Below are 26,577 nucleotides of genomic sequence, written 5' to 3'. Positions count from 1 at the left end.
ACAGCTGCTAGCATGAAATAGATAAGTTTCTGCACACACAGCCAGTAAAATAAGTAATTAGTAAAATAATAGACATGTAACTTTGACAGGCAATTTCAAACAGCATAATGTCAATATGTCATAAAATATGCTACGCAAGCAGACAGAACAATGTTGCATTAATGTAGCTCGATGTAATTATTATCACATAAGCAGCTTTTCATTGGGAAGGATGACTATTCAAATCCTTTCTTATTTTAGGCAAGCTCACAACAGCCTTGCAAGGTAGTAACTTTTCCAATTCCACCCTGGGAAACCAGAGCAGATGCAAGTCTGCCAATTGCTTGACCACGGTTAAGCAAGCAAGAGTAGACCATAGGATTAAGCTGTCCCCCCTTCCATTCCTTCTGGAACAAAGTAAGAGTGAACTGTAATTATTGGCAGCAGGTCAGGACTAATCCGAGTTCCTGCTTAATCCAGAATCAAATAAGAATGTGATCAAATAAGAATGAGGTATGTGTATTCTCATCATGCTTAAATGTCACCAGGCCCTGTTCAGATAAAGCCTGGCTTATTATCTGTTTAATAACAAGAGTGCTTAAACTTGTGTTGGATTGATTTCTTCCCACCAAAATGACAGGTTAATATCAAGCATTTGGGACTAGAGATTCAGAAAGACATGTTAAAATAGTAAACCAACAACTCAACGGGGACACATTTTGGGTTTCAGAAAAGATAGATGGACAGAGCATAAAGTGAAAGGACACTGCCTGGACAAAGAAAATAAATAGTTTCCTCACAACCCTAATTGTCCGAGGGAATAACTTTGTTTGAAAGCTGCGAACAACATTTTTTATTTGTTCAGGCTGACTTTAAGTACATTATGTGCAATACTGTCAAATATGAGATCTGTTGCACCACTGAGGACAGAATTTTCACAAGCACTCAAGGACACAGTCCTGGCTTTGAAAACGTTTGTTCATAAACAGCTGCAGCTCAAGGCAGAACACATGATTTGTATGCAGAAGGTCCCATGGTCAATTGTTGGTACTGGGGTCGGCTCACCCATGAAGCAAGGTGAGGCTTCTGCCTCAGGTGGCAGGATCCACAGGGGCAGCAGATCCCAATGTAGATATTTATTCCCCACTTTCTTGATGTAGAATAGATCTTCAATCATCATCACTTCTTCCCAGCAGGGAGAGGGGAGGCCATTTTGCCTCAGGTGTCTTGGGCTGGCCCTGTCTGGTATCACCAGGAAGGGCTTTAAAAAGGCTGTAAAAAGGCCCCTATCTGAAATCCTAATCTAGGGTAGACACTGCACTAGATGGACCAATGGTCTGACTTGGTATAAGGTACCGGTAGCTTCCTATATTCCTACAGCTGTAACATCCAAGTGATGACCATTTTAGGTGTGCCCTTGATCACCAACACATGGATTCCTATTGGACCCTGAAGAGGCCAGAACGGGGGCATAATGGGGCCATGCTGGGCTCCCAGTACATTTCAGAGCACAATTCAAAGTGTTGGTGCTGACCTTTAAAGCCCTAAACGGCCTCGGTCCTGTATACCTGAAGGAGCATCTCCACCCCCATCGTTCTACCCAGACAATGAGGTCCAGCGCCGAGGGCCTTCTGGCAGTTCCCTCACTTCGAGAAGCCAAGTTACAGGGAACCAGGCAGAGGGCCTTCTCAGTAGTGGCGCCCACCCTGTGGAACGCCCTCCCACCAGATGTCAAAGAGAACAACAACTACCAGAGTTTTAAAAGACATCTGAAAGCAGCCCTGTTTAGAGAAGCTTTTAATGTTTGATGTATTACAGTATTTTAATATTTTTTGGAAGTCACACAGAGTGGCTGGGGAAGCCCAGTCAGATGGGCAGGGTATTTATTATTATTATTATTATGGTGGGGTGCACTTATGCCCGCTCCACCGATGCGTGCAGGGGCCAGGAACGTAACCCCCACATGAAATGATCCTCACTTGTCCTTTTTTATTGTAACACTTACAGTACTAAATTGTATCAAGATTTTACTCCAAGTGATTTATAAAAAAATGAAGTTGGGGGAACCTTGGGAAATGCAGAGTACTGGCTATGTTATGTGGCTTGAGGAGAAAGAGACAATCCCCGGAATAAAGATCAATTAGGAGGTAAAAGCTAACACTGGTTTTCAGTGCAGGTGGTGAGCAACACTATAAATATTTTACAATAACCTTATTGCAAGCATATCAGGTAACTACTGGAAAGGCATACTCCACATATGCAGTCTCCACAGCACAAACTGTATACATGTACAAATAATGGGGGGGGGGGACTAAACTGATGAGAGGATCATTTTCAATTGAAATAATTAATATTGATCTGAGATCCTGTGATTTGTGGGAGGGCATTATTCAAACAAAAGCTTCTCAAACATTCTAGGAGGCGTAACATGACCAACGTAGATTCAGTGAGCTTAAAAATTTCCAGTCAGCCAAGAATGCACAGTATAAAAACATCTATGAGGACTAGTGTGGATTTTTCACAGCATCTGCTTGGCCAATCTTCAATCATTTCCTACAGGAAGTCCTTTGCTGCTAGCTAGTAGAATGTACTACTAGCTGGCAGCAAGGTCAGCGGTTCGAATCCCGGTGACAGGGTGAGCTCCCGTTGCTCGGTCCCTGCTCCTGCCAACCTAGCAGTTTGAAAGCACGTCAAAGTGCAAGTAGATAAATAGGTACCGCTCTGGCGGGAAAGTAAACGGCGTTTTCATGCGCTGCTCTGGTTCTCCAGAAGTGGCTTAGTCATGCTGGCCACATGACGCGGAAGCTGTACGCTGGCTCCCTTGGCCAATAAAGCGAGATGAGCGCCGCAACCCCAGTCGGCCACGACTGGACCTAATGGTCAGGGGTCCCTTTACCTTTACCTTAGTAGAATGTAAGGAAAGTGCGTATCTTAGTGCCTTTGGGAACTCATCATCCTGCTTATTTCAGTTTAATTTTACTTTGTTAAACATTTAATAGAGCAAAATTGCCCAAGAAAATACACAAAGTAGTATTAATTACAAACCTATTAAAATAAAACAATAACTTTTATATTTATGTCTACATTTTTTAAGAAAGCAAAACAGGTTGACAAATCTCCAACAGGGCCCGTTTCTCTTCCTTGTTCTTACAGGAGCACTTAGCAATTTATTCATGTATTTGACATATATTTGTCAACCAGGCATTCTAAATGGATGCGTATGGCTTCTGCACTCTGTAGTTTTATAAATATTTTTACTGCCATATGGTTTATAATTTTTTTTAAATAAATGTTACTTAGGGTTTTTTTTTAAATAATTAGTATTTGTCTCGAACATTTGGATGTGGCATAAAATTTTTCAAGCAAGTTATCACACAATAGTCATTGATCCTTATCGGTTTGATGTAAGGTTAGTTGAGCTACTCAAGAAGAATATTTCCTAATAGGAATGCTAACTAGGCTAAATTGGTATGGCATCTGAGTGCAATGTAAATTAAGCAGAGCTCAGCAAGCTGAAGATAGTCACATTTTTGAAAGTGTGAATTTGAATACCCAAGGGGGATTTTGCTGAACTCTTAGATTTCAGAGGCAGTTTGAACTCTTAGATTTCAGTGTCAGCTGCATAATTGCTTCAATTACTTACTTAGTAGCTGGAGGAACAAGAATGCTGCTGTAACACTTTTAAAGAAAATCTAACGTTTGCATGGTAATGGGAGACTGAAAATACAACTCCATTTGCTGACATGATTATAACAACACTGGTCTGTTTCTCTCATTATTGCTTATCCGTATAAGGGCTAAAATTTTGTCAGGCCTTCTGATACTGAACTTTCAGTGTGTGGAAGTCAAGGGGAAGGAGCGTTTTTAGTATCTTTCCTGTGATGCAATGGGTCAGTGTGTCTGGCTGTTAGCAAAAAGGTTGGTGTATTGAGCCCACACAGAACTGCAGGGGGTTGGACTATGTCACCCTCAGGGTCCCTTCCAACTCTACAATTCTATAACATACCCTTTCCCACCGTGTGTACTAATAGAGATCTCACTGCTCCATGTACCAGTCTTTAAACAGCCAAAACAGCACCACCCAGACATTACGTAAACATGCTTGTGTGAATGTTCAGGTCTGCAGAATTGCTGCGCATCTCAAGGAAAATAACTCTACGAAGACAAACAGCCCGAGCATGTTCAGGAGACATGGAATACCGACTGTGGGAAGAAAAACAAAAAACTGGATGGAGAATTGAATGAATGTGTTCTGATCGCTTCTTGGCCTTTTGGCTAAGATCAAGTGTAGAATGAATGTGTTCTGAACCCCTGGCCTACCTGGTAGCAAGTCAGTATGTCAAGGCCAAAGTCCAGGGGACAAGCCACACAAGCAAAGTTCAGAGTCCAAGAAACGCAGTCCACGGTCAATCCAATTAGCCAAGTCTGAAGTCTAGCAGTTAGAATACCGTCCAGAGTCAAACCTGAAGCACAGTCCCATAGGAGCATCCAAGCCAAGACCCATCTGTTGTGGAGGATGGGCGCAATTAAAAAAAGATCAGTCCTCCTGTCCAATTGGAAATACCTCCTCACTCATGTAGTTTAGGATATTCCACCATTCTTCAGCAGAGTTTTCTTTTCTTTCAGCAAAGTAAGCGGCTCACGTATACGTCAAACAAAGCTTTAATAATAAAGAAGATCATAACACAATAACATACCATCTGAGAGAAACTCTAACAACTTAAGGCAAGAAAGAGGCAAAAAGCAAGAATGACAGTTGGTATCTAACTGAACTTAACTGAACACCCAAAGGAAGGGGCCGATTCCGGAGCACAACACAAAAGCTCCGCCCACCAGATGTCAGACATTCTACTATTAAAATTAGGCCCCAGTGTTTTCCTAACACCATCAACATGGGCAGTTGAGCAGACACAGCACCTCAGCTCTGCTTCCCTTTTGTACTTTGCATGTTGATGGCAACATCTGGGCTTGATGAGGCAGATGACCCTCACCTGTTCTAAGTCTACTGAGGAATCACACACCTCCTCCCAGAACTAGCAAGCCCCACCTGCCTTGCCTGCCTCAGCCTCTTAAAGCACCCCTCCCACTGCCCCCTACAACTCAGAGCCTGCCATGTTTGTGGGGACAGGGCTCCCTCTAGCTCTGGTGATGGGTTCAGCTGCTCTGGGTCCCATGTATTGACCTCCATTTCCTCACCATCCTTGGTCACCCAGTGAGTACTTCCTTCACCATCCCCCGCATGCCCCAGTGTGTCCCAGCCCCAGCTACACCTCCCGCTGGGATCCTCTTCCTCCTCCCTGTCCTGCCAGTTCACGACAGCCCTGATGCTGATATTGTTTACTGTGCATTTAAAAATATGTAACTGATTTTTACTTTTAAGCTGCCTTGGTAGGATTTGTAACCTGAAATGTGGAATGTTAATAATTGTAGTAAATCTAATATGTAATTTGGAAAAAAAAACAAACCAAGGCTATTGCTTTGTTTCACATCAGCTACAGCATAGCCATTTCTGCTTTGAGTGTTAAAGAGATGAGCTGTGCAGTACATTTCCACATAAAAAGTAGCCAGAGGTTCTGCAGACATTCTGAGACATTCGGACAAGATCACAGTTCCTCCTCCCCTCCCCTCTCAATTTCTGCTGAGATGCTATGTTTCTCTGTTCCTTCCCCTTCCAAGAAAAATTACCGGCTAAGCAGAGAGGGGCTGTAGGACAGAGAAAGGTGGCTAATGGCTCTTAGCTATTGTGTAATTGCCCACAGGATATCCCAGTCATCTCCAGGGGAGGTTTCCGCATTCTCAAGAGTGAGAGCTTGCTTACATGTGACTCCTTGTCAACTGGCAGATATAACATGTCACCAAGTGTTGAAGCCCCTATTGAACACTCAAATGTACATTCCAAAAGATGTCCTTTCCCCACATCACACACCCAACATATGCCACTGCTCATTTGTAGCCAAGGCTGTGCCAAGGCGATCACAACACAAAGGGATAAAGGGGTGAATTTGCCCAAGGGAAGGATCAAAACTCTGTTTTGGCACTTTCTGAAGCCTGCAATCAGATCAGGCTCTCTCTGCATTGCTTGCTACAAAAAGAGTTTCCCTGAAGACATGAGCCATTCAAGGACACTGCTGGAGTCTGCAGCTCTTCACCCATCATTCAGAGAAATGGAAGTGACAGTTGTTGATGTTAATACCAGTTCCACTCCCTTGGCAAACAAGCACCTGCCATCCAGTTGTGCAACACGTTATCAGAGCCGACTTATAACACAAAACTGATTTAAAACTCGCTTCTCCTTTGACACATACATTTTCTTGCCTTAAAGATGGAAACTTGCCAGCTTCTGCCAAATACATGAAGGCAGAAACTGAAAGAAGGCATGCTCTTTAAGTGTTTATTATATATTTATATTTCCAAAGCAGCAATAGCATACCCAATCCATCTTGCAATAGCAATAACTTATTCCCAATCCATCTTGAAAATCTCTTCCAGAAGCTTCATCTGCTATGATCTCCATTTTGTAATATTACGCCTTTTTTTGGAACTTGTGATGGATGGACCTTGGGTCAGCCTCCTGGGGATCCAGAAACCAATCAGGGCTAGGTAGAGTGTTATCCAACCAGGAGAGAGTGGATAGTTAGATTCTGACTTAAAATGTCAGTTAAATAGGCTTAGCTACAGCCTGGATAAGGCTTAACAGTCAGATAGGGCTCAGATTACAGCTGGGAAAGGTCTTGGTTAGTGGTTACCTAGGCAGGGAAACTCAGCTTCTCTCTCTGAGGGGAAGATCCTTGAAGAGGCTGGGAGTTTTACACCCTAAAGTGAGTGTTTTAAGTGTAGAAAGTTTTGACTGAAACAAAGTGTTGTGCCTCATCAGAGTAGCCATTAAGCCATAGCCCACATTGTGTTTAAATACAATTCCAGTTTTGTTTACAAAGTGCCTCATCATTACTTTAATTTTCTGATTGAGGGATAAGTGGTCACAGATTTTTGTTCATATTATTAGAAATCCTTGCTACTGGATATGAGGAAACATTACCACAGACAGATAATATCAGACCTCTCAAGTGTTACTGATAGGGAGAACCTAAATTTTAACGCACCCAAATCTGGTCATGTTACCTCCCTCCCTTCTTTATTGAGGGAGGTTACCAGAGAAACATTTTCCCAGGTGAGAATATTTGAATCTTTACAGTGCTCCACTTTAGGCAGAAAAGGAAATCTTAAAGCAATTAAGATTTAAGCTTCCAGGCAACAAAAATTAGTAAAGTAATCCAATTACTCCAGGTAAAGAAACATTCAACAAAGACTACTAATTCCAATTGTAATGAAGTGCTATCTTAGGAGCACCCTGGTCGCAAGGGAAACAGACCCGGTACGTATGTGGGATGGGTCTTGGATGGGCAAGATGAGGAGCAAAATGCATGGGACTCACATCTTGCATGCATAAGATGCTTGGGAAAGTGAACATTCCAGAAAAAGGAGCCAGTCATTCTATGGGAAGAAGGATTGATGTGCATGATTTGCACTAGTACCAGATCATGTTCAAGATCTTGTCATAGTAATAATAATAATAATAATAATAATAATAATAATAATAATAATAATAAGTTATTTATACCCCGCCCATCTGACTGGGTTTCCCCAGCCACTCTGGGCGGCTTCCAACAAAATATTAAAATACAATAGTCTATTAAACATTAAAAGCTTCCCTAAACAGGGCTGCCTTCAGATGTTTTCTAAAGTCTGGTAGTTGTTTTTCTCTTTGACATCTGGTGGGAGGGCATTCCACAGGGCGGGTGCCACTACCGAGAAGGCCCTCTGCCTGGTTCCCTGTACTTGGCTTCTCTCAGCGGGAGAACCACCAGAAGGCCCTCGGAGCCGGACCTCAGTGTCTGGGCAGAACGATGGGGGTGGAGACGCTCCTTCAGGTATATTGGACTGAGGCCGTTTAGAGTTTTAAAGGTCAGCACCAACACTTTGAATTGTGCTTGGAAACGTATTGGGACCCAGTGTAGGTCTTTCAATATATAAAACCCTAAACAACTAGGATCCAGGTTACCTGAAAGACCCCCCTGCCCCTGTATTGACTTGTAAGACCAGTTGGATCATCTGGAGAAACTCTATTCATGGCACTGCACTCTACATATCATAGGGCGATGACCTATGCTTTTACCCCTGTTCTGTGGAATGTCCTCCCCTCTGCCATTCAGGAAGCAGCAACCACCAGCTGCTTCAGATGTCTTGCAAAGACTTCCTTTTTGGTCAGGCTTTCCCTGACCCATATGACTGGACCCCAATTTATGTACACGAATCTCCTGAACTTGTTTCACTTGCTTTTATATTGTTTTAAGGTTGTATTTTTCTTTTAATGGACAGTGTGTTTACGTTGTACATAGTGGACACCATTTATGAGAATTTAAAAATATCAAATAGCTTAGAAATAGTTTTAAATAAATAAACCAATGATCTGTAGCAAGCGACGAAGCAATAAAAGCACAGAAGAGAATGCAAGAGTCAACAGCACTGTTTGGAATATTTAGCATTTGGACTGCTGATGGTTCTTTCTGTAGAGCCCAGTACACTCCGTATTTGGGAAATTTCTTGGATACTGTTTCAATTGCATGTGGCTTGCTAGATGACTTGACCCTTATTATCAACACAGCTTTAAAGACTTGAGTGTTCTAAGTAAAACTGAAAGACAGCTGTGGTGAGAGGACAGGACTTGTTGCTTAACAAAAGAGCAACGCTGGAAACTACTCTAATGATGCACTCCTAGCCAACTTCCAATGGTAGGGTCACTCCCAGGATCCTATGCCTAGCCTATCCTTCTCCAATTGTAACCAGGATGCTGCTGTTGTTCTCTTTCTTACTATGTACTCAAACATCTCTGCTCAGTGATCTTCCAGGGTGGCAGCTGTTCCTCTGGTTTGACCACTGTGCCTTCAAAGTTACATCAGGTCACTAAATTAAGGAAAACTTTGAAATAGCCACTACAATGCGCCTTTCTGAATAGTCAATACTGGCTCTTTTGAGCACCATGCTAGCTACCACCTGCCCTATTCCATACTTATAAGCGGCCCAAAATGCAGTGACCAGGCTCCACTTAATGAATATAATCCTTGTTTTAAAATAGTTGCACTGGCTGTCAAGTTGTTTCCAAGCCCAATTCAAGGTGCTTACTTACCCTGATGCTTAGGGCTTTAAACAACTTAGGCCCCGTCTTCGTTCTTGGGCATTCTTTTAGTTCCATCACTAAGAATTGGGTGGGAAGAAATGGCAGCCTGGGAAAGGGTTGTCTCCATGTCAGCCCAAAATTGTGGAATTCCCTTCCTACAGAGGTGCATCTAGCTCCATCGTTATTCAGCTTCACACCAATGATGCATATATTTACCTGGACCTTTAACAGTTTAGGCATTTCCTGCCTTCTGACATTCCACCCAAAGATCTGAGGCTGCAGCTGGTGGAGATGGGAGACCGGTGTGACTGGGGCTAGTAGTGTGTGATGCTCGCTCCTGTTTCAGCATGCTTTCAGGTGCACACTTGAATATGGCTTGGCAGAACAAGATCCGATGCCCTGGTTGGCGTGTAGGCACCAGGAAAAGGGTGTTGTAGCTGCTTTGCTGGTGTGTTTGGCTTAGTGCATTGTCCAAACCCAGTCTTGTGGTTTAGCTTCTCCCTGACAAACCACAAGCCATAAAACAAACTTGTGGTTTGTCAGGAAAGAGATAAACCACGAGTCTGGATTTGGATGAGACAAGAAACCAAACTGTGACTTAGCTCACCATGGCACAGCAGAAAAACCCCCAGGGAAGAGGAGCAAAGCAGCTGTGGTATCTTCACAGGGAGCCTTCAAATTCAGGAATTTGTGAATGTAAACCAGGAGGATGCCAAGCAGCATTCAATATGTACTCGCAGTGTTTTGTCATTGGCTATCCAGACATGCTGATGTAAGTTCTGATGGCAACAAAACTCACAGTATACTTGACAATATACATACACAGCAACATTTCAATCAGTCCAACTGTGTTTTAATAAGGGAATTTCTTGAATCATGGTAGAGATTGTCTACAAAGTAACAAGGATTATCTTGGTAGTTTACAAATTCTGTTCGGAACTGTAAAATCAAAATATACACCTAAGTGTTAAGAGAATATCTAAAAAAAAATATGGCACTACTATTTTACTTAAATGTTCAATTTCTCCTTAAACAAGAATTTCATATTGTGTTTTTTGGAATGGACTAGATTCATCACTGTAAAGCTGGAAGGAATGGCAGATTGTATCACTGATTTTTGGCAAGTGGATTCCAATTAACACTCACAACATTTTCAAAGATACTAAAAAAATAATGTGGCCCCCTTTTTCAGTTTAAAAAGCTGCACAAACATTATGGTAGCAATAACAAAAAAGTATTAATTTTATTTTATTTGTTAACCATAGGAACTTGGGTGCTGAAGGACTTTCCAAAGTAAAAAGCAGTTCTCTTTGGGGATATTAGTCAATTAACTTAATAAAGTTCTGTTTTAAGAGGATTTTTCTTTCCTGCTGCGAGGCGAGTCTGCTCCATTTGAGGTTAATGTTCCATTTATTCCATTTTCTAAAAATAAGACAATATACATTGTTAATCTCTTTTCTAGGTACCATATCTAGAAAGCATTAAAAAAAAGATTATTCATTTAGTAGAAAGCCAAACTTAAAACAAGACAAGACTAGCCCTGCTGAATCAGACCAAAGGTCGATTTTGTTTAGCATCCCATATCCCACAACAGCTTTAGAAGAAATGGTAAAATTATGTCCAGACAACTTTATATTACAACCAGATTTTCAAAAATAACATTCACCATACAAGTTAGGTGTGGGGAACCTTTGACTCAGCATATATTTTTGGACTACACATCCCATCATCCCTAGTCATTGGTATTGTTTGTTGGGGCTGATGGGACTTGACAGTCCAGCAACATCTGGTAGGCCAAAGTTTCCTCACACCCGATATAGATATATGTTAATAGTGCCCAGAGTGGCTTAGGACAAATAGCTACAATAGTATTCTATGCTTGGCAGAAAGGCCACACTATCTGAAAAACACCACTGAGGGCTGCCGCCAAGAATTAGAAAATTGGCCTAGAAGTGGGTAGACTTGGAGAAGTGTTTCCCAAACTTGAGTGTCCAGTTGTTTTTGGACTACAATTCCCACAACCCCTGACACTGGTCCTGCTAGCTAGGGATGATAGGAGTTGAAGTCCAAAAACAGATGGAGACCCAAGTTTGGGAAGCAGTGACTTAGAGGCTCAAATCCTCAGTCAGTTATGAAGCTTACTGGGTGATCTTGGGCCTGTCACCAACTCTCACCATATCCCACTTCACAATTGTGAAGAGGAAAGGAACTGGATCCCTGCACACTACCTTATATTTCCTTGTAGAAAAGGGGAAACAATAAAAAAAATCTAGATTTCCAAATAGGTAAAGCCCTGTAATTTATGTCATTTTCAGAAGATCCAGCAGGCAATGAATGCCTAGGGGGGCACTTGGTTACCCCTTTCCTGCCCTTCTTAACTTTTCATCCTAGGTCAGCTTACAATGCAACTAAAAACCCCAAACAGTAAAATGCACCAGTAACAAAAATATACATAATAAATTTCAAGAGTCAACGAGTGAAACTAGGTAATGACTCCGTATGTCTAATTCTCAGCACTTTCATGACTGCATGCAACCCAAGAATCTAAAAATAATAAAAAAAGAATTGGGGCTTGAGCAGTTGAGTGCTACTGAATGAGTGACAACCATTCTGTGATCCACCCTGAGATCTTACAACGAAGGGCAGGAATCCAATAAAAAAACAACTTAGCCAGAATTCTGACATTAGAAACGTCTTGCTTTATTTGCAGAGACCTCTCGTCCTTTATGCGCCGCTAGAAGGTGCAGTAAATTAAGATCACCACTCAAGCCTGTGGATTGTCTACACTCTTCAGTTGTGATCACTAACCCAGGGCAAGAAGATAAATGAAAAGAGACAAGAGCTCCTTCCAGAGACAGAATACTATGAAGGATGCTATGTGTGACACACCCACACCATACATTTAAAGCATTATTTCACTGACTTTTCACAGTCATGGCTTCCCCCAAGGAACCATGGGAGCCACAGTTTTGCAAAGGGTGCTGAGAGTTGTTGGGAGAACATTAACAAATGAAAGTTCCCAGGATTCTTTGTGGGAAACCAATTTTATCCCCCAATGAATCTGTCTGGCCAATATTTGGTTATGTAAGAAATTAGTATCACTGCCCTTGAATTCAGGGAACGTAGCATTGGCTTAAGCGTCACTGGTAACGAGGTTCCTCAATGTCTTGTGGAACTTGTTTCATTTCCCCCTCCACCAAAACTGTACAGAGTAAAGGACTGAAGTACAAACCTCTTTCTTTCTTGGAAGGCTTGCTTTTAGTTGTTGCAAACTTCTTTTTCACTGGTTGGGGAGGTGAAGAATGTTCTCTCCACCTTCTCAGCTGGAAATTGATGAACTTCCACATCATAAAGGCCTGTGTGAAACAGATAGATGCCAGTACGCTGATTCTACAAAGAGAAGACAGATTACTGTACTAGGATTCCTGAAGATCCGGAAATGAGAAGAATCAGGAAAACTGTTCCCACTGGGCAGGATGTTTCTTGGCCATTTATCAAGCCTTTTATTTCCTTGTTATCTAGGAAAGTACATAGAAAGCCCAGAGAGATTAGGTTTAATGGAAGCATAGCAAAGCTTCAGGAATTTAACAAGGTAATAACACAATAGGAATGCATAGACTGAAAAGCATGTTCTGAAATTGGCAAATTCTCTCGTTCCCATGCAATAACTAAACTACACTTGGCTGTGAGTCCTGGAAGACCTGCTCCCTGCCTTGCAGGCCTTTTCCCACTTGACCTGGGAAGGCAAGGCCCTGACTGACTCCAGCTACAAAAGCTGAGGCTGCTGAACAGACTCTTGGTCTCGGGTTTTGTCTGTGGGGTTTAGTTGTGTGCTGCCCGGAGCATGGTTTGAACTGTGGAAAGGCAACATACAAATAAAATTTATGTATTATGACAAAGAAGATAACATCCAATTCTCTAACCAGGAGGGCGACACTTTTTGTACTCTGATCTAGATGAAGATATTTCACACTTCGTTATCAGTGACATACACTATGTGGCTAGATAAACAGCAGCCCATGATCTGCAGCTCACTGAAACAACATCCTTCCAGGAACTATAAATATAGTCACGGTACTGTGTAACTAGAAGCTGAAATTCATACTGAAACTGAGCCAAAATTCTTTGTGGAATGGTTTCAACACTTTCTGGAGTCATCACAGATAGACCCTAAACATCTACCCTCAATGTGAAGGAGTTGCACCAACAACATCAGGTGCTCAACATGCTCAAGTGTTTAAATTTAAGGATTTATGCTTGAACTACAAAAAGAAACGTTTCCTGAAAAGACAGGCAGTGCACACCACACATTTTTAACAGCATGTTTTACATCACATTTTATTCTGCAAAACATGTACACAAGGAAAGTTCTTATCTACTACAGTGGTGCCCCGCAAGACGAATGCCTCGCAAGACGAAAAATCCGCTAGACGAAAGAGTTTTCCGTTTTTCGATGCGCTTCGCAAGACGAATTTCCCTATGGGCTTGCTTCGCAAGACGAAAATGTCTTGCGATTTTTTTCGCTCCCCCCCCTTTTTCTAAGCCGCTAATAGCGCTAATCCGCTAATAGGGTTGCTTCGCAAGACGAAAAAACCGCTAGACAAAGAGACTCGCGGAACGGATTATTTTCGTCTAGCGAGGCACCACTGTATTTTTATAGTTCTACAACTCAGGTAATTCACCCTTAACGTACCCTAATCCTGCATAGAGAGAGGTAATTTTCATCTGTTTTACTATTTTAACTTTTGTATGTTTTAAAAGTATGGTTGTGATTTTTTCTTGATTTTAATGTTTTATCTTTTTTTGTAAAATACTTTGAGGTTTTTTTATAATAAAGCTTAATTTTAATAATAATTATACTATAAAGTTCATGAAATAAATTAAAAATATTTTTTTGACAGGAGCCAAATATGACCCTCCAGACCTCTGTACCCTGTCTTTGGGATACTCCTCCATACCTCACCAACAACACTGCCTTGTGTCATCTTCATTTTTGCCTGGCTGGCATGTGTCCCTTACCTACAAAAACAATACTTGCTTGCCTTGACAGAGGGTGACCGATGGGGCAGATGGGGTGTAGAACACACAAATTAAGAACCTCAGCCATGGCCCCACCCACTTGTGGCTCTAGTCCCACCCACTTTTTGTTTCTCGCCCTGCCCACCAATGGAATGCAGCTTCTGGAAGGCTTCCCTTCCCGCCTTCCCCTGCTTTATGAAAATGCTGATTAACTGGGAATTGTACAAGTTCTAGGTAAAGCCAGTTCATACAAAAGCAGAATACTCAAACAAGTCTCATTCACATGAAGCTATGACTTTAAAGCACCACAGAAGAAAGAAGCCCGCCAGCTGTTCATCTGATGCAGCCTCTTCTTTCGAACAGAAGCCCACCAGATGCTTTTAGGAAAGTGGCCCCCAAACAACTCATGAAGTTTCACTGCCTCTAACTATGAAGCTGTGCCTGTCGTCTCATACCTGATGGGCAGCACATTAAAGTTTCCGGTACTAAAATCCAATGTTTGATCCTCTGCTCTAGCAAGGCCAAATCCAACAGTAAGGACGGAAAGAATTAGGGTCAGAAGTCTTCCCAAAACAAAAAGGACGGCCCAGATTGAAAACCTAGAGGGAAGAGACCAGATATGAACATATTATTACTGCACCTCAGTAGAATTCCATCCATTCATTGTACTACTTGCAGCAATTATTTCAGAGGCAGATACGATTAACATATGTATTGAATATTAAGGTGTCATGGGCCAAAAGTACTTCACCACACATACATTTTAGAACACTGTTAAGCCAGAACACTGTCCCTTCTCACACATCCAGGAAGGCATTCTAGAGGATATAATGTGGTGGGGCTCTTCTGTCATACTTCTTCCATCTCAGAGGGCTCAGAAAAATGTGTGAAGCCATCTAAGCTTCAAATAGCTTCTACATTAAGGAATTGTTCAATGTGGATATATATATCATCTTCTATAAACAGGCTGGTCAAATCCTTTCTTCAAAACTAATGAAGCTATTCCAGGTTGGGGGAGGTTTTTTTATGTGCATCTGAATGCACACCAATCTCAAGAAGAAGTAGTTGGTAACTGTTTTGTGCATAGGAATTCTGTGGTTGTACTGAAGGTAATGAAGGCTTTGTAACTGAACAGCAAGTTGTCTTTATGCCAGAGGGGAAAGGAAGGAATATATCTGGCTAAGCCGCACTGATCCTTGAGGGCAGGAGGTGGCAAGATCAAGGGAGTGAGAAGTGCCTGGAACATGGTGTCAGAAGTGAAGAAAATCTAGGAGAAAGAGGAGGGGGTGCACCTGACCAAGAGATACACAGGTAAGCCAGGCCAAAGTCTGTGTACCTGAAGTAATCAGCCAGATATTTGCTTGCAGACTTCAATTTTTATCTTAAACAGAGAACAAAACTATCTCTATTATTATTAGATGTTCTTTTAATGTACAAAAGAACAGATATCATTTGCTGAAGCAGCCCAATGTTAACTGTACACGTTCAAGCATTAATTAGAAGTTGCATTTCCAGACATATTTTTAAAGGTTGGAAGTTACCGTAAAGTACTTACCCTTTCTGATATTTTTCGTCACTGAAGTAAAACAGTCTGGAGATGTGGAACAGAAACTCCACAAAGTAATGTAGCACAAGAAGAACAAGGCCAAGGTGGGTCAAACTGTAAGAACAAAAATGAAAGGAAAGAAGTTTCGAGTTGGTAGAGGGACACAAGGTCTTTGATTAAACCCACTCATTTGGCCTTGCATTAATTAAATTTGGCACAGGAATTCAGGGCTCAGTGACAGTTTCCTATGTCCGCTTTCAAACAGGCCCAGGAATATACACACATGTTCTGCAGCAGTATAGATTCCTCAGTGATGCAGATCATCAGAATGAAAATCTGATGCATGCCTTTTGTTTTTTAAGATATTTATTATTTTTTTTAAAAGAGATACATAAAAACATATAAGAAATAAAACAAAACATAAAGCAAAGAAAATAAAGAATACATAAAAAAGAAAGAATAAGCATTTTCCCTTTAAAGTTCTGAGTTTCTTAACCCTGTTTCTTGGCTTCCCCACACCTCCCTTCCTTGTGTTCCTGTTTACCATCAGATTCAGCAAATCCCTATCCTCTTTCAAATCTCATTATCTGTTAAAATATTTAAGTAAGTCTTATTTCCATATTTTCATCCCTATTACATTCCTTATTGCATAATCATCACTTATTCACTAATGCCATATTATTTTATATCTCACATGCATGCCTTTTGGTTCCCTAGCCATCCAAGGCACAGTTCATAGGTGTGAAGGATAGGTTGGCTCAGTTGTGGTGCCAGTTACAGAACACCTTCCTGATGGAAGCCCATCCGACTCTGCCTTTATCACCCTTCTGCCAAACAACGAGAACAGAACTCTGCCCTAGAACAGTTCAGGGCACGTGTCCTTGATGGCAACTGTTATGAATTCTCCTGGTCTTTGCACTTTGACAGTTTTACTGATTTTAATGTTTTATTGGCGATTTTAAATTGATTATCCACTGAAGCAACTCTGAATATAAATAAAAATACACACACACACACACACACACACACACACACACATATATATGCATACACACACCCACACACCCACACACCCCAAAACAACAACAACTTGATGTTTAAAAATTTAAATACAAGCTTTTCTAGGGGACAAATTTTTTTTGTAAAAATACACTGCCATTAGACATTCAACTTGAAAACTGAGCATTCAAAGTGAACCATGGGCTTATTGCATCATTCCTGTGAATGTGAAGTTCAAGCAACTGCTTGACCCATTTCAAAGGCAGGGGAGAAATGCTATATATATATATATATATATATGCAGGTTTTGGTGTCCTCGGGTGTCTTCCCGTGTAAAAGTTGGGGTGTCTAGGCGACGTTTCGACGAGGTCTCACTCGTCATCTTCAGGCTGGTGCTTTCGGCTTCTTGTTACTGGAACAGAGCAGGATCTCAGTGTTTGAGTTCCTATAAATACTGTTGAGGGGGTGTGGTGTATAGCTTCCAATGTTCTGGGCAGAGAGGAAGTTCCCAGGCTAGTGTGCCTTTTCTTCTTTTGTTCCTTAATTACTTGAGGGATATCTTGAGTGATTTCTTGAGTGATATCCTGAGTACCGCTTAGGTGGGTCATTAGGTGTGGATTAGTTGCTAAAGTCTTTGTGTCTTGACCTCTTGAACTTTGTGAAGAGTTTTTCTGAGAAGATGGCTGTACTGCACTTAGTTGTGCTCTGGCTTGGCTTCGTGTATAGGGGCGAGCTGTGGTTTTGTGGCCTGTGTCAGCCAGATCTGTGTAGGGATTGCAGGGGGGTGCAGCATCCGGAGGTGCCACCATGGTTTGGCTACTGGATGGTGTCTGTAATTTATCTGTGGAGAGGGTCTGGGTTTGGGTCTGGTGTGGTTGATTGGTGATGGCGTTCTGTGTGCCTCTGGATCTGGTGTCAGTTTTTGTGGGGAGGGCTAATTTCCAGATGTCTGGCAAGCGGGATGTGTCGTCGCGCTTGTTCATGTTGTGAGGGTGTTTCTCTATCTCGATGGCTTCCATGATTATTCTCTTGTGGTGATGTTCCATGTTAAAGAGCAATTTGGAATCTGCAAAATTAATTTCGTGTCCTGTTTCTTTCATGTGTTGGAAAAGAGAGGAAGTTTTTTCTTCTTTTTTGACGGCATTCTTGTGTTCTGCGATACGTGCATTTATTCGTCTGTTTGTTTGTCCAATGTACGTGGCTGGGCAGACTTTGCAGGGTATTTCATAGACCCCTTGGTTTTCCAACTGGATTTTATCCTTGGGGTTTCTGAGGATATTGGCTATTTTTTGGTTGGTGCAAAAGGCTGTTTTGATATTGTGTTTATGGAGGATTTTGCTAATTTTATCCTCCAAATACCCTGCAAAGTCTGCCCAGCCACGTACATTGGACAAACAAACAGACGAATAAATGCACGTATCGCAGAACACAAGAATGCCGTCAAAAAAGAAGAAAAAACTTCCTCTCTTTTCCAACACATGAAAGAAACAGGACACGAAATTAATTTTGCAGATTCCAAATTGCTCTTTAACATGGAACATCACCACAAGAGAATAATCATGGAAGCCATCGAGATAGAGAAACACCCTCACAACATGAACAAGCGCGACGACACATCCCGCTTGCCAGACATCTGGAAATTAGCCCTCCCCACAAAAACTGACACCAGATCCAGAGGCACACAGAACGCCATCACCAATCAACCACACCAGACCCAAACCCAGACCCTCTCCACAGATAAATTACAGACACCATCCAGTAGCCAAACCATGGTGGCACCTCCGGATGCTGCACCCCCCTGCAATCCCTACACAGATCTGGCTGACACAGGCCACAAAACCACAGCTCGCCCCTATACACGAAGCCAAGCCAGAGCACAACTAAGTGCAGTACAGCCATCTTCTCAGAAAAACTCTTCACAAAGTTCAAGAGGTCAAGACACAAAGACTTTAGCAACTAATCCACACCTAATGACCCACCTAAGCGGTACTCAGGATATCACTCAAGAAATCACTCAAGATATCCCTCAAGTAATTAAGGAACAAAAGAAGAAAAGGCACACTAGCCTGGGAATTCCTCTCTGCCCAGAACATTGGAAGCTATACACCACACCCCCTCAACAGTATTTATAGGAACTCAAACACTGAGATCCTGCTCTGTTCCAGTAACAAGAAGCCGAAAGCACCAGCCTGAAGATGACGAGTGAGACCTCGTCGAAACGTCGCCTAGACACCCCAACTTTTACACGGGAAGACACCCGAGGACACCAAAACCTGCATTCCTGTACCCGTGAAAATCTACGAAAGCATATATATATATATATATATATATATATATATATATATATATATATATATAGTAATCTACTTTGGATATTGAAATAAAGTTGCTGTGTGCATTCAAGATAAATTCAACTGTTCAGGTACGATCTTGTCTCCTGCGGTCTGCTCAGGAAAAGATGGAATAAATTAGTTATTGCAGAAAAAAACTTTTCCCTTTGAGGGAAACACCTGATTGCTAAACACCTAGTGGACTTCTACAGTCATTTTACAGGGTACAATGTAAGGTATGTTGGATTGCAGTATCTGAACACTTGATACTGTATTTCACTATCCAAATAGTTATTTATTATTGAATTTAACCCCACCCCCATCTTCTCTAAGGGGCTCTGTATGGCAGCAAAACAAGTAAGTCACTTACTTTAACAGATAAGCTCCAGCGATATGGAAAAGATAGAGTCCAATGTAAACAAGCTGCCGAGGAATGTCTTCCTATGAAAAAGCCACAGCTTTATCAATTCTGCAGGGAGTTCTCATAACTTAAATACATTCACCAGTTTCTGGCCATTACCCAATCTGGACAACCATTTCTTGTCTTATACTATTCTGTTTCTAATAGCTGATCCTGGAGTTTGTTGGTACCCTGAAATCTTACTCAAATCTTTAAAATAAATGTTCTGCTTGATTTATTTCATGAATGTTTAAAAGACATACAAACATGTTTCTATGTGTGCAAACATAAGAATACATGTAGAAGATTTGCATGGTAGTAAGATTTCTATAATATGCAATCCTCAGTTCCCCACATCTAGGTTTCAAATTGCAACAGGCCAGAAACTTTGCCACCTAAGAAGTAATAAATGTACTAGTGCTGCTCCAACTATTCACTGGATGTTGCAACACTACCCTTGGACAAATGGTAAAAACCACACACTGATATACTGTGGTCATACAAGACCTTATTCCTGTTTGCTAACCTGCCATCTTTCAGAACATAATGACCAAATTACTCTTATTATCATTCAAACCATGAACTGTTCAACCAAGCAGAAAATTAATTTTTGTTAGCAGGAAATGAGAAAGATCTCACTGTATTTGCCCTGGTAGCTGCTAATAAGGCTGATTACAATGCTGAAAGTTGTAAACGTTTATACCATGCAGCTGTTCTGCATCGAGATCATCATAAACCAGAGCTGACAGCCACTGCAATATGCAAAGAGGGGGAAATGACTGCGGTTACTTTAAAAAAGGAAATGAAAGCTTCGTGACTATGCTGGAGGATGGGTGTGTGCTGCTGCCGCTCCCATACAGGCTAAACCTTGGTTCTGTGCTGGATCTCACCATCACCATTTTGGAGCTTAGCAAGGCAGCGACACAGCCTTCAGAGGTTTGCCGTTCAGCAACTAACTGTATTTTTCCATGTATAAGATGCACCTATGTATAAGACACCCCCTACTTTTGGGGACCCCAAATTTAGAAAATAGGGATATGCACTATCAGTGTATAAGATGCTCCCAGATTTTAAACCTTATTTTAAAGTAAAAAAAACCTAGTCTTATACATGGAAGATGTTTCCCAGGTGCAGTTTAGTGTTCCTAACTAACAAAAGACTCCTAGGCATGTCTATTCACTTGTCCCACTAAGTTCACTGGCACTTAATTCCTAGATAAATGTGTATAGCAGTAAGGAAACTTTAGCTGTCTAGATGCTGCTGAACTCCCATTAGCCCTAGCAAACATGGCCAAAGGTTTTCAACACCTGCTGCATGGGGTTCCAGGCTAATCATTAGAAATACAGGGTGATACATAATGAAGTATGCAGTTTCCATTTGCTATAAATGAAAACTGTATACTTCATTGTGAATCAACCTGCATATCCAGGTAAAAGCAAAGTCCCTTGGAAAAGTAACTCATAGAAATCTTCCCTACCTCTCAGAAGACCCAAGTACAGTGTGGGAGAATGCTACAAACGTTGACAGTAAGATATACAGAACTAGGCAACAACCTTGCTTAAAGCATTGCCATGAGCAAACAATTTGCTAGAAGAATTTACTTTTCTTTCCTACCAGCTAATTAAGACTTTAAAATATATACATATATTTTTAGAGGCTTCTCAACATGAAACCAAAAGTGGACTTACTTTTTTTGTCTTCTGGAAATAGAGTTCTGGAAAAGCATGCAACCAGTATGCCAGTTGGGAGATGTAAAAAAATTTCATTTGGAACCTACAATACAGCATGGAAAAGGTCAAAGATATTGAAACAGCTCTCGAATAAGACCTTGTTTAAATTAGGTGTTACAATGGAGTCATATCTGAAATATTTTCTACAGAGATTAAGAACTAATGGTAGGATGGAAACTACCAGTCACACATTTATGAAAGAACAACATGCTTGGAATTGGCAACAGAAGACCAGGAGAGCAGGCTTTTGTTTGAAGAAAAGAACTTGAAATACCTGCAAGCAAGTTGCTGGTTGATTTAACACCCTGGGACAAGTTAAAGAAACTATATGACACATGCCCCACCCCGCAACTCTGATAAACTCACGGCAATGATGTATGTGGATAGTCCCGCCAGAGTGATGTTGGGTCAGCTACATAATTCTCCTGAAAATAAGAAATAAACATGTCAAATACCCTTTATGGTTAAGACTAAACTAACTACAGGCCTATGGAGAAGTTAGTCCCATTTGAGATCAATGGGACTCATTCCTACTAAGTGATACAGAATTGCAGCTCAAGTATGTACAAGTGAGATACTCACAGAGACAAGAATGCTTGTTCCCCAAACACAGGAGAAAAGGTAGAACGCACTGAGTTGTCCAGATTCATTGAACTTGCTGTGCTTTGTTTTGGAAAAGTGCATCTTCCTGTTAATTTTCTAAAAGAAAAGGAATCCGTGTTAGTGATCTGCGTAACAGCTTTCATACGAAGTTATCTGTCATGCGAAGCTAAATCCAAGACTCATGTTGACAACACATCCATACACTCAATCAAATACCACTGTAGCAATACTCAATATTGTCCTGACAATACTTACATCTAACACATATTCTTGAATGATAGCATGTATGATTATTGCAACCAGCATGTAGAAGAAAACCGTAGCCAAATCTTTGATGCCGTAGTGATACAATGTGACTGTTTCTGTAGATTGTTTCTCTAAGAGAAGAAAAGACAGCAACATTAAATATACACTTATTTTACCAGCCCGCTCCTAATCTGAAATTGGAACTGAAGAAATTAAAGAGTTATTTCAAGTTTAATGAAGACTGCAAGGACTAGTTTGTTATTTACTTCTTCACTAACACAGCATTAGTTAATGCAAGTAAAAGTCTAAATTAAAATATATGCAGTACGCTAATATGTTGGAACAAATCATGCCTTTATTATTTCGGTCACCAGATTCAAAATCTTATTTATCTTTAAGAGCAGCACAGCAAGGAAAACTTAGTTTCCACCCAGAGCTAAGCTCATATTGACAATAGGCAGGGTAAGTCAATGCAAAAATGTGGTTTGGTGCTAGAGTAACAAGGGAAGCAGGACCGTTGCATTTGTGTGCCCCTCTTCCTCCGGCATTCATGATCCCCTCCCTGGGTTTGTGGTTTATGATCCATTGTTTCTGATCCTTGTTTTCAGGGAGTAAGTGTAAACCATGTTGCTGGAGGAAAGACAAACTGATTTGCTGCAAACCAGAAAGGAAGGGATGAAATAATGATATGTGATGAGTGGGGAAGGGAGGGGGAATCCTACAGCCTTTTAATAATAATAATAATAATAATAATAATAATAATAATAATAATAATAATAAATTTATACCCCGCCCATCTGGCTGAGTTTCCCCAGCCACTCATACATGTTGCACCAAGCCATGGCTTGGTGATACATTCAAACTAGCCTATAGGTCACAAAGCAAACATCATTACTGGTGAACTGACACTGAAAAATTGTGCTGATGTTTCTCATCCTTCTGCTGTTCCACTAGTACAGTGTTTGCTAGTGTAGCATGTTTTAGGACTAGCCTATTAGATGATATGACAATATGTTAGCAATGAATCAGTATTCCTTTTCTATCTAGGACAAATGCCTAAATATTTTTTAGAGCTTTACCTGTGGCAGGAATGGTAACATTGTACTGAAGTGTAACAAAGACAACAGCTGCTTTTGCTGTAACCTGAAATGAAACAAAACCCAATTAAATAAAATTATTTCTACAAAGAACACACCAAGGATGAAATTCTAAACATACTAACAGCACAACCCTAACCATGCCTACTCAGAAGCAAGGAAAATAACATTATTATTACAATTATTATTTATTTGTGTAGCTGAAGCAATTACAAAAGAAACGACATCAAACTAGGACAATGGGGCACAGAAGACTGGTTATTTCCACAGTTCTTTACTATTTCAACAAATATACCCATTAACTCAAGTTCACCTATAAAACCCACAGATATTTCAGTCCCCTACCCCAATCTTCTTGCCAATACATTCCTATTGTTGGCTGTTATCTATATGCAAGCCTATCCAGGCTTGCCACAGTGGCCCAGATGAGTGGTTACTTATAAGCTTGTGTCTGTCCAAATAACACAAGCAAATGCACTGTTGAGAACACATAACTGCTCATGCCACTTTTAAAACAGCTGTTCCCAACAAAAATTGCCTCAGGACATCACTTATGGGCAAGCTGGTATAGAAAGAACAGAAACTGCTGCAATCTTTAGCTTCAAGAAAGAAAAATGCTAGACACATTACTATTTACCAATGTACTGCATGGAAAACCAACGACAACTATTTTAGAAAGGCATTTGCATACATGCTTATAAAAGTGCATCTGCTCCTCAGGATACTTTCCTCCAAAGTGTCATCAGAACTTGGGGTAGCAGTTACTGAAGCAGGTTTTCAACAGAGCCTTAAAGTTATATTGCTCAAATACTTTACAAAGAAGCACTGCACTACCATTTAAAACTGCTCTGGAGCAAGTCAATAGACTGCTTAAATCTTCCATACCCTCATTAAGCTCTGGGGCTAATAAGTTCAGTTTCATGTTTTATTGCTTTCATATGTTTTTTTTAAAATGATATAGCAGTATATAAATATTTTTATAAGTCAGTTATTTAACTATTTCAAGGACATCTTCTCCTTCCCTGGTTCTAATCCAGAGCCATGGCATGCACACACCTTGACACGTGTCGCATCCCCTATCTGGAGGGGCGCCAGGCAACCCCATCTGGCTGCGACCAACGACTGCAAGCGACCGCCACGCTCAGAAGGCGGGCCGTGGGGCTCGCTCTATGTACACGTCACCGTCCAGCTCACCTTCCCTGGAGCCGAGAGGAGGGGAGGAGCCGCTCCCGCAGCGCCTCATGGGGCTTGTAGTTCTGCCCGTTGCACACAAAGGACTGCGCGCCCTCTCCCCTCCCCTTAGCCCAGGCAAGCGGAGCCAAATCTCCCTCTGCGCGCTCCCCGCTCCGCACACCCTGCCAGCACCTCCCGTCTCCAAAAACGTCGAGTCTCCCCGCCCTCCCCATAGTGCTCCAGCTCCGAGTGCCACGTAACCTTGACGAGACCAGGAACTACTCAGCAGGCAGCCAGGCAAGCAGGCAAGCGCACAACCCGGTCAGAGAGGCGTGCACGGCGGAGGCTCTTTCGCCACACACTCCGAAAACCCCGTTTACACTGCGGCGGTTGCTCCGCTTCGGAAACCCTGGAGGCAGCAAAGGCGGCGGGGGCTGTACCTACTTCCCCTCTCCGAGAGCGGGGTGCTATGTGCAGGCTTACTCAGGAGTAAGCCCCACTACTGTGCTCCGTGCGGCTTACTCCCTGGTTAGGATGCTCAGCGCTGCAGGTCTGCATTTCGGCAAGACGGAGCTGAAGTGGGTGTGGAGCACACTCGGCTCCCCCCAAGGTGGCGGGGGAGCATGAGAGACAGATGTCAGGCCCAGCAGACTTTGACTGAGGACGGAGGCAGCCACATCTGCCGGGGAGGGGCGGCTGCTCCTGCTCGCAGGATGATGCACCGCTCGGGCTACCTACCAGCTGCTCCTCCGCGCAAACCCACAACAGCAACTGCTGACGCGGACACAACAAGGCGCATCCGCCTGCCTCCCCCCCCCCCGCCTTGACACAAGGACCTGCTGACTTCCCACCACCCCACACTCTCCCTCTTGCCAAGACGAACGGCTCGAGGAAGAGCCTGCCAGATGTTTCCCGGGGCGGGGTGGGTTTGTGGGTGGAGGAAGCCGCTGCCTTAATCACCCAACTCCGTGTCCTCTCCCCCTCCACCACCCACGCCACGCAGGATCCTTTCTAAGACCCACACAGGTTTGCGGCCAGGGAGGAACTCCAGCTCCCCACGACCATGTTGCTGGCAGCATTTGGACGGCGATGAATGGGTTTGTGGATACACTTAGTATACACACAATCGCCACACCACTCCCCTCCTCTCTTTACACACGCTAGAAGGGAAAGAGGAAGCGGGAGGGACGCCGACGGCAGGGACTAGGAGCTTGTCCCCGTTGCAAACCAGTCTCTTCCCCAAGCCGCGCTGGCTGAGGCCGGGGAGCAGCGGACCTCTCTCCCTAACGACCGTAGGAAGGCGCCAGCTCCTCTCCGCCTTCCCCCCATCCCTCCTGGTCCTCCTTCCTCACCTCGAACATGAGCCCCAGCAGGAAGACCATGGCCATGCAGGAGACAATGTCCGCGTGGTTCTGCACGACGAACTCGTGGCTCAGCACGGGCGGGTTCTTGCTGCTCTTCTTGCGGATCGCCATGGCGGGCAGAGCGCAGCGCAGCCACCACCACCAGCCCTTCCTTCCTTCCTCGGCCCCTGCTCCAGCCGCCGCCGCTGCCGCCGCTAGCCTATAGCCCAGCCCAACCCCGCTCGCGCTCTCTGCGGCGGGGCCCCGAGGAAGGGGAGGACGCCCAGGCAGCCGCTCCGCCCAACTTCGCCTCCTCCTCCTCCTCGCCTCCCTGCCCCTCCCCCCTTCCGAGTCTCCAGCAGCCCAGCATTCGAAACCGCGACTCGTCGCTTCTTATCTCTCCGCCCGCAGAGAAGGCTCCATACCGGCAGGCGTTGGGAACCTGCGAGAGCGCCACCTTCCGCTCCGGAGGCCCCAGATCCGGAACTGGACGTGGATTGGGTTAACGAGAGGGCGAAGCGGGAGGTTGGGCCCCTCCCCGCCCCTTTTAGAAAGGGCGCCCGGCCAATCACAGAGGCCGGCTCAGAGTCCTAGAGGTACGAAGGGGGAAAGAGAGAGAAGAAATGTCTATGGTGAATAAAATCAGGGGTCGCGTGTGAGAAAGGTGAACATGCGCGTAGGAGTTGCTTGGGTTACCTGTTACTGAAAGAGCACGGGTTGTCTGCAGCAGCCCTCGAGAACTATATGTGTGAGAGAGGACGGTCTTTGTGCCCTTTTTAGATCTGTACGTTCTGCTTCTTAAATACAAAGGTGCATATCCGGAACAGACAAGCTGCTCTTACCTCCAGCAGCATATCCGGAACAGACAAGCTGCTCAGTGCATCTGATTCCTCCTGTGTACAAAAGAAGGTGTTCCAACCCACCTGCACCCTCTCCA

At 42.9% G+C, this 26,577-nt stretch overlaps 1 protein-coding gene across 2 annotated transcripts; it reads right to left on the bottom strand.

The window, feature by feature from the left end:
* Positions 1-9,985: 9,985 nt before the first annotated feature.
* On the bottom strand, positions 9,986-25,947 carry TRAM1 (translocation associated membrane protein 1). 2 transcript variants are annotated; one of them, XM_081919819.1, is made up of 11 exons: positions 25,650-25,947; positions 23,107-23,170; positions 22,037-22,158; positions 21,761-21,877; positions 21,545-21,603; positions 21,137-21,221; positions 19,419-19,489; positions 15,729-15,833; positions 14,629-14,772; positions 12,387-12,544; positions 9,986-10,576 (listed from the first exon to the last, which is right to left on the bottom strand). In XM_081919819.1, exons 1-11 carry the CDS (start codon positions 25,770-25,772, stop codon positions 10,503-10,505), a joined length of 1,122 nt encoding a protein of 373 aa, XP_081775945.1. In that variant the 5' UTR covers positions 25,773-25,947; the 3' UTR covers positions 9,986-10,502. The 2 variants fall into 2 exon arrangements, with proteins under 2 accessions (XP_081775945.1, XP_081775946.1); XM_081919820.1 differs by lacking the exon at positions 25,650-25,947 and adding an exon at positions 24,181-24,252.
* Positions 25,948-26,577: the final 630 nt, after the last annotated feature.

The sequence above is a fragment of the Podarcis melisellensis genome (genome assembly GCF_964234715.1).
Source record: "Podarcis melisellensis genome assembly, chromosome: 7".
NCBI classification, from domain to species: Eukaryota; Metazoa; Chordata; class Lepidosauria; order Squamata; family Lacertidae; genus Podarcis; species Podarcis melisellensis.
This window is presented reverse-complemented; position numbering and strand designations above follow the sequence as displayed.

Excerpts from the sequence above, each read along its gene's own strand:
- TRAM1 (XM_081919819.1), bottom strand. The coding sequence starts at position 25,772 with ATGGCGATCCGCAAGAAGAGCAGCAAGAACCCGCCCGTGCTGAGCCAC. Across the intron at positions 19,490-21,136 it reads ATTTCCAGAAGACAAAAAAA|GAAGACATTCCTCGGCAGCT; the intron begins GTAAGTCCACTT and ends GCTTTTTCATAG. Across the intron at positions 15,834-19,418 it reads GCTGGAGCTTATCTGTTAAA|TTTGACCCACCTTGGCCTTG; the intron begins GTAAGTGACTTA and ends TTGTTCTTACAG.